General features: G+C 35.1%; 1 protein-coding gene across 7 annotated transcripts in view; it reads left to right on the top strand.

The window, feature by feature from the left end:
- The window catches only part of LOC120624094 (SH3 and multiple ankyrin repeat domains protein 3), a 194,556-nt gene that overhangs the window by 46,835 nt on the left and 126,577 nt on the right, over window positions 1–21,144 (top strand). For 6 of the 7 annotated variants that reach the window (XM_039890444.1, XM_039890443.1, XM_039890442.1 and 3 more), the window contains exon 3: window positions 8,122–8,139. The exons of the other annotated variant lie outside the window; for it this stretch is intronic. In XM_039890444.1, coding sequence (XP_039746378.1) covers window positions 8,122–8,139 — 18 coding nt within the window. The remainder of the gene's footprint in view (window positions 1–8,121; window positions 8,140–21,144) is intronic. 7 annotated transcript variants of the gene reach the window in all.

The raw sequence follows: 21,144 nt of genomic DNA, 5'->3' as shown, positions 1-21,144 counted from the left end.
ACTTTCCCAACCGCATACGGTACTGTGAATCACTGAAAGTATGAACTAACTTAGTAACTTTTTTATTTTTAAACTACAAGTTAGCTTTACCATCTACCTTCTTCTACCTTGGCTGCAGTCTCACGTAATGGTTAGAGATATAATCTAACAAGGTAGCAGGCATTTTAATAATTTAAAATGCATATAAAAATTTTGACTAACCGACAGAATCTAAAAGATCCATATTACAATGGGACACATTTAAAATCCTGTCGGATCCTACCTAACAGCTTAGCCCACTACCGTCTGAGACTGCATCATCATTTACCACCACGGGTTTGCAGTCACATAGCTAACTTGTAATAGAATAAAAAAAAAAAAAAAAAAGTAGCCGTTAGTACTTACTATGTCATAAAAAGTAGTACCTACCTTACCCTATACCTACCCTTAAGTTTTTATAACTCGTAGGGGAGGCAGGGGCTAGTTGTAACATTTTTTTACTTTTTCGATGGGGTGACTAAACTATTCAGTATTTTAATTGAAAAGAGGTTTTAGATGAGTAATCATGTATTTGGAAATATATTTCTACAATATTTTTCCTGAATCTTATATAATACTTACCCCCGTCACAACAAGCCCCTGTCTCCCCTACTGGTGATTTTCTCAATTTTATATCATAAGCCTGTCTAGTGCATACCCTTACGTACGCCACTGTGTTGGCGAAGTATTTCTGTGAACCCTTAGTTCAACTTTAGGGTTAAAACATTTTCATACTTAGTGTATCAGTATTGTATATCAGTTACATCATACAGTTTTTGTTTGTTCTTTACGTGAAATACGAGCAGCAGCAGCAGTGGTGTGCACAGGGTTTTTGACCAGGGTATGCATAAAGCAGGTACGTGGCATAAAATGGAAATTTTCCCCTCCAATATGACATATATAAAATAATTTGGGTATGCAGTGCTTTTGTGCATGTATGAAGTGCACGCCACTGTTCGTCATTGAAACCGCCGCTTATGATGAAATGTTAATCATGTAATTTGCATAAATTTACAATATTTATGCGAGCGCTCGCACCTTTTAATACATCAAATTAGAACTGTACCATGAGGTTGTTGATATGAAACCTTTGTCAAAATAATCAGTAGAGTTAGATTACCTCTACCTAGAACAATCATACTAATATTATAAATGCGAAAGTTTGCATGGATGGATGGATGAATGAATGTTTTTTACTCTTTCACGCAAAACTACTGAACCAAATTCACTGAATTTTTGAATGTAGATAGATTATACCCTGGATAAACAATTAGGCTGCTTTTTATCCCGGGAAATTATGAAAAACCAATAAGACATAACTTTCATTCCAGCTTCTTCGCAGTAGAACCTGGATTTTGAACCGAGAAATTTAATTTCGATATTAGCAGTGATTAGAACTTTTTGTATGAAGTTTTTTTTTTATATACATATATATTGACTGCAATCACAGCTGATGGTAAGTGACGATGCAGCCTTAGAAGCGCGCTTGCCTTAAAGATTCCATTTCACTCTTGATTTAAAGGTACTCATATTATAGTTCGTGGGGATAATGGAAGCTGGAAGGGCATGGCATGCGCTTCGTACGCGTCCATGGTATTGTCAACCACATAGGGGTGCAGATCTGTACGGTGCGTCGCGGTTCGATGGTAAAATAAATCAACTTTGAGTGGTCAGTTCAATGGGGCCAATACAACTAAATAGGAAATGAAAACCTTTTTTACCTTTACGCATACACAAACGTAGTTCTTTCATATAATTAAAGACTTAGGAACCTGACTATAAAATCTTGTCGAATCCATTCCTGCAAATGATGAACTCGGTTGTTGAAAATATCGATTTTTGGGCCACAAAACCTTTGTTTTATATTATTTCAAGATGTTTTTAACTGAGAAGTTTCATTTTTTGTGAAGATAGCAATCCATAAAAACTCGCTTTAAAAAACTGTTCTGCTGATAATCTTTAAATTCGGTACGTTTATAAACACATTTTTTTATATTTAATCACTGTTTGGATATTAAAGTGCAATACAGTATATGATCTAATACAGGTGAAACGCTGAGCGCAGCTAGTGATCATTAAATAATCATATTTCTCCAAAACAATGAAATCAACGAAGTAATCTTGACACACTTAACTATTCATTTCCAAGAAGATCTTTTAATAAGGCCACAAATCTCATTCGACTCAGTTGAAGACCTAGAGTGAATTGCAAATCGAGTCAAATCAATCTACTCTTTGGAGCATTCGTCGAGAGCTCAATATAACGCCTCGACAGCCATTCATCGCAGACTGCTTAATGAAACATCAACAAATGAATACGTTGAAGATATTATAATTTCAGATTGAATGAATGAATGATTTATTATTGGGAATTAATGAAGGACTGAAGGATTCGTTTGTATAAATTGACTCTGGTCTCATCATCTGTTGAAGAGGATTAGTCAAATTTTGATGCGTGCAGATTTTGTAACTCCTGCGCATCTTGCACTTCTGCGTCTCGTGCATCTCTTGCATTTCGTGGTGTCTGATACCACTCTTGTGCTTCTTGCCGCCACTAGGCGTCTAAAGGCTTCTGTAACTCTTGCAGCCACGTCTTATACCCCACAGGCATCTCGTTTACTTCTGGCTGCTTTTACACTTCTTAGAACTCTTGCACCTCACCCGAACCCTGCGTCCCATATATATGCTCCTCTTGAGGCATCTCCAATTGTTGCTTCTCCTGTTTTCTTCGCGTCTATTGCATCTAGTTCCATTCTTTCACTATTCACTTCTTGGAGCTCGTGCAATTCTTGCAGCTTTTGCAACTCTTCTGACCTTTGCGTCTTGTGCCCCAGTTGCATTTGCTTAGGGCTCTGGCAATTTTTGCAGATTCTGCACGTCTCCAGACTTCGCTGTCTCGTGTGCCTCTTATTCGTATCTTGTATCTTGTGGCTCCTATCTCTTGCGACTCCTCTTTCTCTTGTGAGTTCTGTGTCTTGAGACATCTTTCGACTTTTGAACTCGTCCCTTTGTTAACTCAAAATTATATATATAAATTTCCCACGGTAATGTATCACTAGTACATTTTTTTTAAATAACCAATATCCATTGATATTGTAACTGTTCTGTTGATTGTTATTTAAAAGGGATTTGTTTTTGTTTGCTTAGAAATTATTTTCCAGTAAAGTCCTTCCATATCCATTAAATAAGACGTGGATATTTTTCCTTCCACGTAAGCGCAATCTAATACTCCTCTCTATCCGGCGTGATCAATCAAGCGGGTAAACTAAAAAAAACCACAAAAATTTTGGAAAATATGGGTCATAGTCAGATTAAGACTTTGCACCCGAGCATGTATTTAATATTTTCGTGTAACATTAATCACAACTGTAATTCGTTGCATTTCGCTTCTTCGCTTATGTGAAGTTGGGATGTGTTTCTGTGAAAACCGGGCTCTTCACTTCAAGCCGCGACCTAATTTCATTCACTAAATAATTTCACGGAACGTGTAATTAAAGTTTGTTCGATGCTAAATATTATGTAGTCTCTAAAGGTAGTATTTTTTATAATAATTAAGTAGATAGTTATTAAAAAATAGATTGATGTTTTCAGAATTATTCAACACTCTTTATGACCATCGCACACCATCTCAACTGAACTTTTACTTACACTTAAAGCATCGGAATATGACCTTTAAGTTATTTGCCATTAAATGAACTTTTAATATTTTACTTTATGTAGTGTCACGCATTTACGCGTGGACTATTCGTTGCCCACTTCTCGCTCTCTTTAAACAACACTTAACATTAGATAACTTAAACTCAAATCGGCTTTGTTTTTACAATAAGCTCAGTATTTACAACACAAGTTTGAAATAAATCTTAATGCAATTTAAAAAAAACCTTCATTTTTCGTTAACGTTTACATTTAACATATAGTTATTTCTGAAATATTCGCCTTAATTTACTTAAAGCTTACTTGGCTTTTCTCTATTGTGTAATATCTTCCAAATTATGAGAAGCTTTCCGTAAGGTTTATCACCGAAATAAAGTACGGCCTAGAAAGTATTATTACTGCCGAGATTTGCCCTATATTGTTTTTCTTCATGTTTAATTAGAGATTCAGGCGTTTATTCGTATTGTTGTTCCTTATCTTTATAATCAACTGTTATCAACTGGCCGCAACTGCATCTGCGTGGACTTTAGAAATGGTACCTGCACGTACAAAGCATAGGCAAGGTACAAAAGTTTTATCTTTCAATTTTATCCACTGAGAAGGGATCACATTTACTTATCCAACGGTCAAAGCAAAAGAAGGAGTTTTGCTCCTTTGATATTGCACGTAGATATACTATTTAAATATTATTTAAACCCGAACGCCATAGAAAATAAACCTTTTTTCCTTTCCACTTAGATAAAATGACTCCAGGCCATGCCACACAGATATAAGCAAAGTGCAGTAAAAGCTAGCATATATAAATTTAAGTGAAAAATTTGCAAGTAAAAATGTAATGGATTAAAAAGTTTTTTTTTTATGGTTGTTATAGATTTAGCTATAGTTTATCTACATGTAATATGGTTAAAATAATGCCTGAGGGCAATTTTCTTGAATAAAATATACCTGTTCAATAATTAAAGTCATAAGCTATCACTTTCAGAATTCCAACCGAATCGGTACAGTCTTTGTGCATGAAGGAATAACATGTTTGTTACTCTTTCTTCCATCCAAACTTTAACATTTGTGATAAAAGCAAGGGAAAAATTAAGATAAGAAATAAGATAAGATTAAAATTTCAACATGGATGGGTCTAATGGCATTTACAGTCCTACTGTACCTTAGTATGTGTATTATGATACTGTCGTTCCTATTTCCGAAATTCCATTATTTTTAGTTAACACATAACCTCCAATATGTAATTAATGTTCAAAACATTTATTCTCCAAATCCCAATTAAATATAATGGACACGATAAAATATCCACTGGCACCGTTATATATAATAGCAAGAGATAATGCTGATCTCAAAAGATATTCTAATAATAAATCAAGGTTATTTATAGAAGACTCAAGAATCTCGAACGCCTCGAGGACTGGTCTATCAGTTTCGATCAATAGCTATCGAGTTAGACGAGCTCACGATGGGGCTTCAGATTTTATCTAGGCCTATTAGAAAGACGGATGACCTAATATAGGTATAATGATACCGTCCATGCTCCATAGTGAGGCAGAATCGATTTATGCTGATCGATGAATGGTGAATGCTCAGGATATGGAGAATCAAACCAGTCATTGACTCAGGAAGTGAATGTGTGAGGGGAATGCCTTGATGTTAGGTGTGTATTATAACTGAATCTGGCTTACTGGCTACTCATCGTCAATTACAGTTCCTGAACTCCAAGAATCTTTTTGCTGAAAGAAATGCGAATAAATCTATTAGCATCTTTTCAAGTTCCTTCCACCTATCCGGTGCGATCTTGCAACTGGTCTGATACGTTAATACACACTGTGAACATAAAACAGAGAGAGACGTAATTTCTTAACTGTCGCAAATAACTTTTACAGGCCATTTTATAAAATCATTGTCTTATGGAAGTGATAGAACGACTTCGGTTTCGGATTCCGCTTCTTTTTGAGGGGCTGAACCTTGAACTTTTCGGAGCTTTGTGCATTTTTAATTACTTTATTTTAGCTTGAACGGTGAAAGAAAACATCGTAAAGAAACCTGCATGCTTTAGAGTTTACCATAATTTTTCCAAGGGCGTGTAAAGTCTGTGGCGAATGGACGATGACGAGAGACTATGACTTTTAACTTAATTTGAGAGGTAAGAGCACATAAAGATCATGAAAATGAATCAATAGCTCCGTTCTTTAACGTAAAATAACTGCGACAGTTTGGCGATCGTTTGACTATGGGCCTAAATACGCAACGAAAGCAAGAGTGCCATAAATTAACCTAATGAAAATAACAGTCTATACACAATAGTCTATACTAATAATAGTAGAAGCAATCAACCTACGAGGAGGGTCATGATATAATAGATATACTAGATATTTTGACGTAAACAATTTGCATTTACTGACATTGTATAAAACCTATCGTCAAGATAAACGGCCTAGTAAAACTAAGTGTAGATGACATTCATTAAAATTTCAAGATAATAAATAAATGCTATTTGCCGTACCTGATAATGTGACGTAAACAATTTGCATTAACCGACGTCGTTGGTGAAATAAAACATGTCGCCAAGATAAAAGGTTAAGACCAAGTTGGCGTTGATGACGTTTATTTTCATGGTAGTAAGGGCCCACGCAGCGGTGGGCGAGACAGGTACGTCGACAATCGTAAATCGCAGTAAATGCAGCATTAAAACATCATCTATCCGGCCCTACGGCGATAAATATGTCTCTTTTGCAATGCTCATGCATAATATGATTTTTGCCTTGCAAATTGCGCTCCTGGTATCGCGTAGTTGCCTGTAGGTTTTGTATAAGTAAGGTACGTTGACGCACATCGCTTTCAAACGAGCTGATTCCATCCTTTTACCATCTTCTTTAACTTTGTTGTAGCTACAGAATTGTATGAAAAAGCCTTTTTTGGACTATGTTATGTCGTAGCACGTTCATCTACTGTATACTTGCTTTTTAAACGATTTCGACTACATGTTTTATTTCTTTCCTTCCTATCGATTACGTGGTAGGGCCCTTGGACTTGGAACCACAGTAATCCTTTAGTCTAGGATAGGAAACTAAGCGATCTATTTATTCCCTTTCTAGCAATCTTGTTAAATTTATAGACGTCGATATATATATTTTTACTTGTTTTAATATCGCCTTGTTAGTTGGTCCTTATTTTGTGATAGCAACTAGTTTACATTCTTTGTTTATAATGCAATTTATAGTTGAATGATTTAGTCTACTGATTAACCTGCTACCTCATGTACGCCTACTACTTTTGTTTAGCGGATAACATATCCAATAATAAATAATAGATTACTAATACTTCCCAGAATAATAAGTATTAAGGTAGAGGTTGCTAGATTGATCACATCAGGGTCTTAATGTTCGTTAATATTAAAATCTTAACCAAATAGCTGGAATTTTACCAGCTGAAATGGACTTAATCTCGTCATTTCTAAAAGAAGTGTGCGAAAATTTTACCTTAAAACTTTTTTTACGCTAAGTTACGACCTAAAATAACACAGAGGTCCTTAATTTTTTTTTCATCGATGTTATTACATCTCTTGAATTCAAATACTGTCAAATCTAATGTAAAAAAATGACTGTTTTTATTATGTCACGGAATACCAGTGTCCATGAAAGAAACATTGATTTTAGATAATGCAACTCAAGATGATGTTGCAAGAAAATAAACTCAAGTTAATGCTCTTTGATCAACCAAAGATCTTTTGTCCGTGATTACACGTTCGCTCAACCTATTATTTGTTCAGACCCTCTAGACCTCGGAAAAATCACCGCTCGTCAGCGAATACACACTCGACAATATAAACCAGTTCCTACATACCGTTACGTGGAAGTAATTTCTTAAACGCAGTCGCCGGTCACGCCAAACGTATCGAACGATCGGGAGATACACACTCGTCGGCATCCATTTACATACTGACGTTGTCAGAGCGTAATGGCGGGAAATTATTACGTGTTGCAGCTGTGTGTTCGAAAATCGAACGCATATGCGCCTGTTCGGAATTCTTTTTCTATATATAGAGACGATAAATAATTATTTGATAGCATTATTTTGTATATTAGTTATAAATAGCATTGAAAATTACTTTTATAAAATATGTCTATGTACGTTATATATTAATTACAAGATCAATTACCTTGTATATTGCTTGATTAATTAAAATATTTTTATTTGTTATTGATTGTAGCGATTACTTAGTAATCATTAATTTTTATATTTCCGCTAGTGTAAAATTATTTACTGGATTTGTTAATAAGTAGGTCAACCTATTAACATCATTTGGGTATTGCTATGTGTAAATAATAAAACGTAATTTTAAGTATTATATTATATCTTCCTGTTACATTTATGGTGTATTTAAGTAATTATTAATAATAATATATGTATGTATATTGTTTTCGGTGCTGACATCGGCATCTACAGGTGGCCACTTGGTATCGGGTATGTTCAATGTTTAATCCATGCATAAGCTGTGTATATGCCCCTTATATAACGTTTATGTGACCTGCATGTTCAATCGATGTTCAATCCCCATACAAACGTTTGAATCACCAGGAATGTCGTAAGTGTAAGCATGATGGTGATACTGCATGAATACCTTATAGACCAAGAGATGATAGACCGTTTGCTCAAAGGTTTTTGTGTTTTAAAAACGTTAATTGTGTCAATACATGAGGATGTCAGTGATTGGTCGAGTATTCAAGGTATAGTTGATTATTTCTTACATGTCTATCAATAATTGAAAAAATATTTTAGGGACTTGTTTTATTTATTTATTAAAAAAAGCTTAGCGCTATAAATTAATGAAAATATTATTATAAACTAGCTGTTGCATGCATGTTTTCCGTCCGCATTTATTAAGGTTTTTCACAAATCCCATGGGAACGGTTTGTTTTCCTGCGATAAAAAGTAACCCATTTTACTCTCCGTCCTTTCAACCAAATATCAAGTTGATGTGTTGCTTAGATAAGACGTAAAGGAAGGACTATATATTTATATTAGTAAGAATGTACTAAAAAATTAAGTACCTATTTGAAAATATAGGTATACGCTGTCACAGAAGAGAGGCAAGATATATTTATTCATTCGATTATTTCTTCGTACATTAAAAAATAAAAAGACATTTCTTTTATTCCATATATATCCACAAAATAAATTTAGGATGTCATTAAATCTATAGATTGTTTCAGCAAAGATAGATAATGAATTATTTTATACGTGTGAAATTCGTAAAATCACTGATATCCCGCTATGTATCTTGCGAAATTTATATGTACAAAGACCATATAGTAACAATGTATCTATAACCAGCCCTATCTAACAATCTACGTAAGATATAAGGATGGTTTTGCTCTGCTATTGCTAGTCAATAAATTACGTATAAATATGTATAACATCTACAAATACATAGCTTAGCAATGTTTATATGTGATATTTTTTTACCTGCTTGAACACTAAAAGCGAACAGGTCACTAGCTCTTTTATTTTAACTTAAATTGACCCCAATACTAGCGCTATAGAAGCGCTTCATAACTTGGCAGTCACAGTCAAATCCCGCTGCAATATTGCGGTTCGACCTTAGATTATAATAGGGTTTTTTTCTTGCCAATAACTCCCGGTTTAAATTGTCAAGATCAAGCAATTATAGCCTTAATAGCTCTGCAGTGTTATGTGAGAAGAAATCCAAAATACTTATTTACTAATACTGCCCATTTGTCCATTTTCGATCTTACTTTTGGTAAAAGCTTTGTGTTTATTTAGAGAAACGTAATTGTCTTTATTTATATCGTTGCCAAGGCTTATTGTTATTTTGTTAAAAAAAATACCTAACTTAGAGTAGTATAAAAATCTAACTACATATGACCAGTTAGACATTTTAATAACATAATGTTTTATTTAAAATTCTATTAATGTTTATAATTTTATGAGTAATTTTGGTGCATAGTACGATAACCAACGAAAAAGTAAATAAATCTTTGTATAAATGAAGCTTGAATACTATATGCTACAAATACCTTCCAGCCGCGAAAAAACAGTTGTTAACTTTGATGGAAAATTTGGGTGTACCTATATACAACGCTGTCAAGAATACCGCCGTGATCTTATGTTATGTGATTGCGTTAACAATGCATATAATATATGCGATACTATTAATGATGCCAAGTCAATCTTTTTTATTTAAAACATAAAAGATTTTATAATATTTTTATGGACTACAAGATGTTTTTGGCTTAGCTAATTACGTAATAACTTAAGACAGAAGTTAAGTTTGGACTTAATAACACAACGAACTTGGTATTACATGGATCTCACAACTTTCAACGGTGGAAGAACTGAGTTGCGAGACTTAGTTAATTTAACAAGTTTTGTTTTTGATGGAATTAAACATATTTCTACTCTTCTTTGACTTCCTTCACCCGCACGGCTAGCATGGGCAGGAGACAATTATGTCCCCGGGGAAATGATAAATATGTATCGTCTACTACAGATTTATCTACTCTCAGAGCACTGGCGCACAAATGGAAATTATATCTAAATAATATATATGTAATAAAAACTTCTCCTATTCCATGTTCCCGTGCTTTAGCAGGTAGACACGTTAATTATAAATATACTACGACAATACACACATCGCCATCTAGCCCCAAAGTAAGCGTAGCTTGTGTACTGAGATAGCTGATGAATATTACAAGGCCGTGGGTTCGATTCCCACAACTGGAATGTTTGTGTGATGAACATGAATATTTTTCAGTGTCTGGGTGTTTATCTGTATATTATAAGTATTTATGTATATTATTCATAAAAATATTCATCAGTCATCTTAGTACCCATAACACAAGCTACGCTTACTTTGGGGCTAGATGGCGATGTGTGTATTGTCGTAGTATATTTATATTTATTAAAGCTCTTGCGCCATTCATCTCTTCCTTCCGCCAGCCTCTCCCAATGTGCAAATAAAGAGCATAAATAAATAATTGCAATCAAATGAAGCCATGGGTCAAGTGAAAAACCGTTATCGATAAGAAAAAAGAAATGCTCCACTCAATTCTAACAAGTTACCTTAATAGGCATCGGAGTACTTCTCCGTTGAACAAATATCACGCATCGGAATCTGTGTCAATTGAACTGCTGTTTGTTGCCAGTACGCGTTGATTGTTACAGTAATACCACCCAACTTGAGTGTGTAAGGGCGCCTGCAAACGACAGGGTGTGTCCCCACTTATACGCGTCCATCTTTAACTTAGCTAAGCTAAGAAATTCGTGTGTCACGTAGTATTTCGTATTGACGTCGTAATCATAATTCAGTTTTAATAACAGTTATTGCGCGAAAAGCAATTAAAATTAATAAGTATGTTTATGACGTTAGCAATCTTTTCGTCCTCAAAAATCGAATTATCTTCAAAGTAAAATTAGCCTAATGTTCTTCGTTTTAAAGAAATTCCATACGTTCCGCTCAGTGGCGTGCACTTTATGCATGCACTAAAATTTATATATATAGTTCGTATAGGCGCAGGATTTTTGCCATTTTATGCAATTTTCCTGCTGTATGCATACCCTGGTAAGAAACCCAGTGCACGCCAATGGTTCCGCTAAATGGAGTTTGATTTTTAAAAACAGTTAAGTCTCATTTACAGTGTGTCAATTTTCGGAAACGAGAGTGCAATTCTCACACTGAGGCACAAGCAATATTTACACTGCTAATTCTATATACTTTGTGTAAAATGAGAATCGAACGGTAAGACGATAAGAAGTCATATATCTTAGTAGCTAGGGTACTACGTTTTTGATGAAGAACGATTGCTTGCATTAATTTGGCACGATACTTCACATTTATACGCACGATGATACGGATAAGTGAACGATTTCAATCAACGTTCTAGATAACACTGATGGGAATCGTTCACCAATACACCTATCAGCACACGTCAAACAACGGAATACAGCATCGGTCAATAAAAACTTTGTTTGTAGGGGCTCTAATATTAGCCAAGTTGTGGAGAATATAACTGTATGTCAATTATCGGCTCGCACGAATGTACTTAGTCTGACAGCGTGACCAGTCCGTGCTCTACTTCAGGCCCCTATAACCAAATGGGTTTCGATAATGACTTCCCGTGTTGGGTTTACCCAACTACCGCGATGTTTAACGACCCTCCCTTGCGCAGTGGTATGCGCTTTTTGATTGGGAGGTCCCAGGTTCGATCCTCGGCGGAGATAATTTGGAAATTATAGTTTCTGAAGTTTCCGTGGTCTGTTCTGGTGGTTTCTTACCATCCAACCGTCAAAGACGTTCCGCAGAGAAACCAATATGGGTTTAATATAACAGAACTGCTATACTCGTAATAGCATCATCGTTTACCATCAGGTGGTATTGCAGTTAACTTATAGAGAAGTTCCAAATAAAAAAAAAAATCTATTGATGTTCTTAATGATATCTGCTTTCGGCTATAATTATACATTACAGAAAGAGGTATTACTAAGCAATTTAACCAATAAAAATATCACTTGCTTCAAAACTGCATGCCTGAGAGTTCTCCACAATAAGTACTCAAAGTTGTGTGGAGTCCACCAATCCGCACTGTGCCAGCCTGGTGGACTACGGCCTTTAACCTTTCTCACTGTAGAAGGAGACCTGTGCCCTATAGTAGGCCGTTAATGGGTTGATATGATGACGACGATGAAGCCCGTAATAACGTAAGTAGGTACGTAGTAAGATCTAAACGTATTTCCATTTCTGAAGTAATTATTTCTTTTCATCATTAATATAGAATAAACTGGGTCGTAACGGAATTTAACGGATGCCTCCTACGGATTACAACATAATCGAGGTTGGTTTATATAAATAAATTAAAAGCGATATATATATATATATATTATTTTTCACCATTATAAACGTCGTTTTGTGGATAGCGATAGTTTTACACTGTTCGAACTTTATTATAAAGAAGATGCCAACCCACCGATTTAATTAGAGTTCAACATCGATATAACAAATCGGAAGGAAACTAGTAAATATTCTTTATATCAATTTTTGTCTATATCAAGGTTTATTTATTATATTGAGGTTAGGTTGCGCTAGAATTTGTTATAAAGAGGTAAAAAAAGTTTCATTCAGCATTTTAGCTCAGCATTGTTTTTGAAAGCTTAAGCAAATATTGTAGAAAACTTAGGTTGAGAAATTCATTAATTAGAGGTATTAATTTTTTTTTTATAGTTGAAAATTCAATAAAAAAGCGGTTGTTCGCAATAAATGTTTTAGGTATATTTGAAAAATAATTTGTTTTAATAAAGTTGCGCTATATATAAACTATCAGAAACTTATATTTAGACCCTATAATCTTCAGTTGAACACAATATTACTATATACACAGTTCTCATAGCTCATGGGTATTCCAATAACAAAAGTGTAAACAAACTCGTATATGGAAATGAGGCAAAAACATAGCATAGATATCAGAAAACTTACCATGCGTGCAACCTATTTGCTACGCCCTAGATATATAAGAATAGCACTTGTTACTTGGTGTATCATGAGACCATAGTGTTCTCCTGTAGAGCTAGTTTTTAGGTCAGCTCCCAGATTATGGTCCGAGAGGGCGTGGGAAACTTTATAGGGGTGTTGAAACATATATGTTTAGTGGTACAGCTTTTCGTCACAAAGCTCGTCCGTGCATTTACTACGATGCTTATTTCTGCCGCTAAACCGCATTGTTGCATTGCTGTATTCCGGTCTGAAGGGTGTGTCGGTGTAATTACAGATACATGATGCTTCACATCTACGCCTTAGGTTGATGGACACAGGACAACCTTTTGCAGGATATGTTCCTTCCATGCCAGCGAAGTGTGGCTCTTTTTATGGGCGATGGTTTTCCACTTACCATCAGGTGGGTTATCTGCTTGGTCCATTTATTATTAAGTATAAAAAATTAAATAAAATTAAATAATTATCGGCTTTGTGTTTATAAAATAAACGATTTTTTTTTGTAGAATCGCCATTTTATAAACTAGGAATCCTTATTCTCAGATCTGAGCTCGAATCTGAGGTGTAGTTTGCAGGTGAAAAAGAGCAAAAATGATGACAGTTGCGTGCACTTCATACATGCTTAAAAGCACTGCTTACCCTAAAATTGATATAATAACTATAGGAGGAGGATTTTTGCCATTCTATACAATTTTCCTGCCTTACGCATACCCTAGTAAGAAACTCAGTACACGCCACAAGTTGATGATGATGATATGGTATAAATAGATAGGAGAGAATCACTCAATACAATTCTAATTCACCTAAGTGTCCCGTTAGTGTAGTGATTAGCATGTTTAGCTACTATCTGTTAAAGAGTACTCAGTATCGACCCGGAGTTAGGTTAGGCGTTTTACCCAAGTAGGCGTAAAGCAGGAAGATGGCATAAAATTAAAAAAACCCCCTATATAAGTTGTATGAAATTTTAGGAAGTGCGTTCGTGCATATATGAAGTGCACGGCACTGGGTATTAGCGATGTGAAGCCCCGTGTCTCGGCGAGCACGTTATACCTGTAGTTACCGGTTATTATCACTTCTTATGAATTAATAATTAATCAATGAATGGCGTTACGGTTAAAAGGTAAAAGTTCTTTTTCTCACAACGCGAGATCTTAGTTCGAAGCATAGCACACGTTAAAGTGTATTGGAAGTAGGCTACGTCAATAAGTGGACCGACAGAAAGTTGGTAATATTGAACTTTCGTTTAATATGAAGGTGCTAAAAATCAATCCACACCTACTGAGAACGGTGTAGTAAGCATTATTAAATCAAAACATCTTACATTGTCAAATATAATTTTAATATACAAAAATCATGAGCATTATCAGTATCTATAAATAATATTGTAAGTTTATTATATATATATATATAAAGTATTTTTGTACATATAGGTATATATGCAAATATTATATGTACCACTACCTCTTTGTGAGCTGTGTTTAACGCCATTGGTTGCCTGGAAGAGATCGCTATGTAGCGCTCAGGCTCCTAATTGTATACTTTGCGTAATTTTTTTTTTCGATTTTTCTGTATGCTTATTTGGTGTACAATAAAAGTGTATTCATTTATTCATTCAAAATTCTGTGTGTTTGTGGTTGCACTTTCCGAAACGGTTTCTCCGATTTTTTTGAATATTTGGTTAGTATAAGAATAGGTAAATAAAAAGGTAGGTTTGAAAGTATACATCCTTAAGTGATTAGAGTGTCACTATATAGATTTTTTTATTGTTTTTAAGGCATCAAAATACCTAGATAACCTTATTGCACCCGTTAGGTGGCATGTCTGTCAGTATGTCACTAGATTCAATTAAAATATCACATTGAATGTGTGAAGCGGTGATAGCCCAGTGGGAAGGACCTCGACTTCACTTTCGGGGTGCCGCGTTCGAATCCCAGCACGCAACTCTAACTTTTATGTAAGTAAGTTATGAGCGTTTTAAAGAAATAAAAAATCACTTGCCTCAACGGTAAAGGAAAACATTCAGTTCTCCATAATGTTCTCAAAGGTGTGTGAAGTCCACCAATCAGCACTGGGCCAGCGTGGTGGGCTGCGGTTAAGGCAGTAGCCCACCACGCCCCTTCACCAGTGGCGTGCACAGAAAAGTCCGCATAGAGCCACAGACACAGTTTTTTTTTTAATGTGTGATTCGGACATGATATGAGTATTTATGTGCAAGAGACAGTTGTTTCGAAATTTAAAAAGGCAGGTTTTTATTAATCAGTACCGATAGAGTGTATAGTTTATTTTTACCTTTAAAATTAAAACTTTCGTATCATTTCGACCTTTTAATGCGAAAGTCAAAAATGTTGCTATCCTTGCATTATCGTTTAAGGAGGATGTAATTATAATTTTAAATACAGATTAATTGCTTGTTGAACGATGTGTCATAAATCATTGCATCAATATGTTCACGAGTATGTTACCAAAAATCAACATATAAACAGTTCAATCACTATAACTTGTCCTTAATACGTATAACAACCGTAGATTTCGGAACTCACTACAAAATACGTATGTCAGTGGAAATCATTCTGTTGAAGTGATGTTGATGATTAAACAACTTAACCCTGCTTGTACTAAATCGCGTGTATGTAAATTATCTAGTAAATATAATTGTTGGAATTTTCAAAAATCCATTCTTTGCGGTCGGTATAAAACTCATACCCCTATCGTTTTGTTCGATTCTGTGTACCTACAGATGAAAGAAAACACTGACTTTTGGCCACCTCCCTGGTGCGTTGGTGAGCGCTGAGCGCTGTCAATTTTCTTATATTGCAATTTGGGTGCGGTTAAGTGCGGGTTTAATATAACTGCCATACCCTAACAGGTAAAGCCGCTTCCATCTTCGAGTGCATCATCAATTACTTGTAGAAATTACAGCAGGGGTAAGTAGTTTACGCTTACACTTTGAACCGAATATTGTCGTTATTCCACTAACAAAAAACAACATCGATCGTGTCTTCAATTACCGAAGAGATGTTAGCTCCCTTTGTGTGTTCTATCGACTCTATAATGGGGAGTGTTCTCAAGATTTGTTTGCATTGATAACTCCTTCCCTGTTCTCTGGCCACACCTCACGCCGTAAATACAAACCTCATGATCTGGATGCCTGGTAATATTCTAGTGTTCGAAATACTAGATCATTTTTACCGCTCACATCTCCCATCTGATGTGTTTGTTGTGAAAAAAGCTGAAGCCTTACCCACTAGGCTATCACCGATATATATTTATATAAATTCTGATCTGACATCACACCACCCCCTTGTATAAGGTCAAATATCCTGGCTACCTTCGCAATGCCATTGAACGTAGAGCTAGAAACAGTACACCCGACAGGTCACGAATAATATCCATCACTCCAGTTACAGTAATCGATAGGCGCTGGTATTAATGACGAATCTGATACTTTCCGCTTCTATAACCTACCTGTTATATTGATATATCCATCATCCGTACTTAATGCAATGCCTCGACGGTCTAGTGGTAAGCATGACTACCTTATGATCAAAAGTTCCCACCTAAGTTATTAAGATGACATTTTGACAGCGATATAGCTTCCTGAAAACAAAATATAATAAGCATTGAATAAATGAATGAATACACTTTTATTGTACACCACATAAACATACAGAAATATAGAAAATATTTTTTTTCGCAAAGTATACAATTTGGCGGCCTTATCGCCACATAGCGATCTCTTCCAGTCACACTGCTCACGTCGAGCAGTGTTTTACGCCAACGGTTGATAGCTGATATTACCTTCAACACAACATTATATATACATACTCATAATTAATATATATCTTTACAATGAATACTCATCTCTAAAATAACTTGACAATTTTTTAGGTTCAATATAAAAAAAAACAAAGAAAGGGATACTTTATATCCTCCTATGAAAACCCGGCGATTTTTTTTTTATTTATGCTTCATGCTTCATTGCCAATTGGCTCGGCTAATCTTTACACAAAAAGACATTGATTTAACATGTTACTGGTCGCTTGGATATTAGACACCATCTGATCTAATGCGATAAATGGATCCAAAATTTCTTGTGGAGGAATTTTGCAAAGATATTATTGTAACTCAGGTAGCTGTATCGTAGATATTTATGGCCCTCCGGGACAGGAAGGTCAAGTGCGAAATTGTTAGAGGATTTCTTTTTTGCGCTTACTTGAGACACGAGGAGCAACCTCTCGAGAAGTAGAGATGTTCTTATAATTTTTCATAACGTTGTACCTACTGCTATACGTTCCATAAAATGTTTTATAACGGAAATTTCAGAAGTGGGACGTAGAATTTTGTAACACAGATACTCATAAAAGTTGGAACAAATAATATTAACGATCATCATGATTAAGAGCTCGCAATGGTTTCTAATCCAGTCGGGCATAATCCGACGAAATCCATTTGAATCCAGCCATTATTTAAACGTGCTATATTTTGTGATGTGGTGCTACCGAAGAATGCTCCGCATTAGCTGGACACAGAAAGCTTCTAACGTGAGAGTACTCCAACGCGTCGCCAGAAGCCGGGAGTTACTGCTTATCATTAAAAAGCGTAAAGTCAAATATCTGGGCCACGTTCTGAGACATAAGCGATACCAACTGCGCCAAGCTCACAATGATGGGCAAAGTAGAGGGAAAACGACGTGTTGGAAAGAGGAAGAACTCATGGTTGCGCAAAACCCGCGGATGGACCAATATTGTGAGCGTGAAAACATTGTTTCGCTTGGCGCAAAGGCGCGAGAAGTTCGCTGAGCTGACGGCCAACCTCCAGTAGTGGAGAGGAACAAAAAGAGAGAGATTATTTAAACAGGATGAAAAAAGGAAGTATAACAAAACTCCCACTTTCTTATTAAATATATTATTTTTTATGAGGAATTTATTATTAGGTATTTTTATGAGTAATTTATATTAATAAATACAATATATTACGACAGTACACACATCGCCATCTACCCCCAAAGTAAACGTAGCTTGTGTTATGGGAACTAAGATGACTGATGAATATTTTAATTAATAATATACATAAATACTTCTAATGTACAGATGAACACCCAGGCACTGAAAAACATTCATGTTCAATTACATGAGGATCTAATGAAGATTTTTTAATTTTGTGCCGGCCGATTGGTGCAGTGGGCAGCGAAACGGTTCTCTAAGTCAAAGGCTGTGGGTTCGATTCCTACATCCGGAAAATGTTTGTGTGATGGACATTTAAGTTTTTCAGTGTCTGGCTGTTTATTTGTATATAAGTATTTACGATTATTCATAAAAATATTCAATGTATCATATATCTTTAATGTAAAACATAAAATCACTGTTAAACAGTTAATACCGTTTCTATGGTAAACCTACATTACTAGTTTAAGGAAACACCGCTGAAAATTTTAAGTAAAAACGTTTGATAGAGGTTTATGTAAAAATTACATAAACAAAAAAAACATTATAACGCTTGTTGTTTAAGTTTCGATGTAAGAGAATCGTAACTTTGAATAAGGTTCTACCTTAAGAGGTGTGATACTTCTTTCCACACTTTTTATAGAGAAACTGGGATAAATTAAAAAATTACATTTTTATATACAAAGGTAGTATCTAGGTAATTAGTGTTGCACGGGAAATGTTCAATGAACTATAACACAAACAAGGTCATTGTGCACAATTAACCTTTTCAATAACATAATTCATAACATGCTCATACGTTTTAAAAGATAAAAAAAATACCGGCTCTCATTCAACTCGGTCGGTTACATAATAACTCCGTTCCCATTGCAAACTCACAAACCAGAAATACTTGATGAAGTCAACTTGGCTTAATAAAGTTCGCTCGGTAAATCAGAATTCTGAATCCAGTCCAACCAAAGAGATTTAAATAAACCTCAGAGCTGCTATTGCTAAGATTTTTATGTCTATAAATTCGACCTTGTCCTGCAAACCTTAATATGTGGTTGCACACATTGCAAGTATCGAAACAGTATAAAGTCAGCGAAAATTTAACTTCGTATTTCTCCCAATGGGAGACTTTGTCCACAATTACCACGACGGGTTTGTGATCGCGGTAGATGGCACTAGTAGCACAAAGGACGCTGCTGCTCGTTCTCCGTTATATTCCCTTATTCCCCTCGTAAGACTCCCGCGGGAAGAGGTTGGGTGGTTGCAGATGTACTCTGATCTGCCATCATCACTCGACACTTAGCTAACTGATTTTAATTTTAAAATTAAATGCAAGATTATCTGACTTTAGATCTATGGATTAAATCTAAGCTTAAATATAACAAGCATTCCAGATATGGTTTTCTATACTATAGGGATGAGAATATCGGAACGATCCGAAGTTTAAAATTTAACATTAATTGCGTTGTCCTCGCTATCTGTTCATTCTAGAACTATCAGGTTTGAAGTAATAAATTGCAGTTAGACCACAAGTTTTACAATATCATAGTGGGTAAGTGTAATCTATTGCATCATGAAGATTATATTATTAGGATTACTCTGTGCCAATTTTAAGACATAAATTAAGGTGCGAAATGCGAGTCGAAGCGAATGTATTGCCTTTTGCACCGCGCCTTGCCTTAGGGTCTAGTCACAATGGTTACCTAATTTCAAGTCAAAAAGACATTCGTCGCTTTATCCTATCTGTTCTTAATATAACATTTAAATATCAAAACCCAACGATAATTTTTACCTATATTCAGGTCTTCAAAAGCCTGATGTCGCAAACAGAGAACGAGAATTTCGCAAAGGGCTCGCCTTTTATACGACCTGAATTATTTATTTGAAAAAATAAGCTCGGATAAATTTACGACTCAAACGGAAAAATCTAATAAATCCAGTCTGATTTGAATAGAAAGCGGCGGATGTACTGGCCGCTTTTAAGATTCTTGAACGGACTTTCGGGAGTTATTGAAAATTCGGACGTTCGTTGATTGGCACCTACAACCAAAGTTTTAATGAATTTGTTATTTATAAAGATATGATACGGTGTAAAATGTCATTATAAAAAAAAAAATAAAGCCTCTTATTACTTCTATTTAATGTACATTATTCTTCTACTAATCAAGCCCTTTTCATTTTATACACTAAATGTAAAATCTGTGAAAAAAATATATATTCCGCGCCATATTGGACCGATTTTCATTGCAGGAAATAAACAGAAAACCGTAATAAACTCGGCTAAAGAACGCGGAAAATAGCTAGTTAAAGAATGTCCTATCAAGTAAGTCTATGCCAAAAATAGAGCCGGATAGGTTGCTAAGTTAGGGCGTGAAGTATGGACAAATAGACAAACACACTTTTGCATTTATATTTAAATACACTATACATTTAAATTTTATCAGCACGTGGTGATTCCATAAGTGGCTACCGTTCTTGTTACTATTTATTAACAAACGAGTACACACTCAAAATGTATCATTATGGAAAATAAACTATGCCTACATGTTATCTAATGTTTTATCAACTACTAGTTGCTGTAAATTTCCCACTAGTATCCGTAGGTACTCAACAAAATAATATACATATTCGTGATATCTCTATAATCTATATAACTATCATACTTAGAGACTGAGTTAAGTCATTGGACTATAATATGAATGAATAAACTAATACACTTTTATTGTACACCACATAAACATTCAGGAAAAATTATAAAGTAACTAGTTAACACGATGTATACAATTAGGCGGCCTTATCGCTACGTAGCGATCTCTTCCAGGCAACATATGGCGTAAAACAGCTCAAGACGAGAGGTAGGTGATGCATATAAATATACATATACTCAAATACTATATATATTGTAACTTAAGCACAATGTTATATATAGATACTAATAATAAAAATATATCTATAAAATGAATATCAGCTTTTAGGAACAATATTGTCAATCCCCAAAAAACAGAAGAGGCATTACTAAGGTTCCGAAGA

Source organism: Pararge aegeria, chromosome 5, assembly GCF_905163445.1.
Source record: "Pararge aegeria chromosome 5, ilParAegt1.1, whole genome shotgun sequence".
NCBI classification, from domain to species: domain Eukaryota; kingdom Metazoa; phylum Arthropoda; class Insecta; order Lepidoptera; family Nymphalidae; genus Pararge; species Pararge aegeria.
Note: the sequence above shows the minus strand (reverse complement) of the source record. Positions and strands in the feature narration are given on the sequence as shown.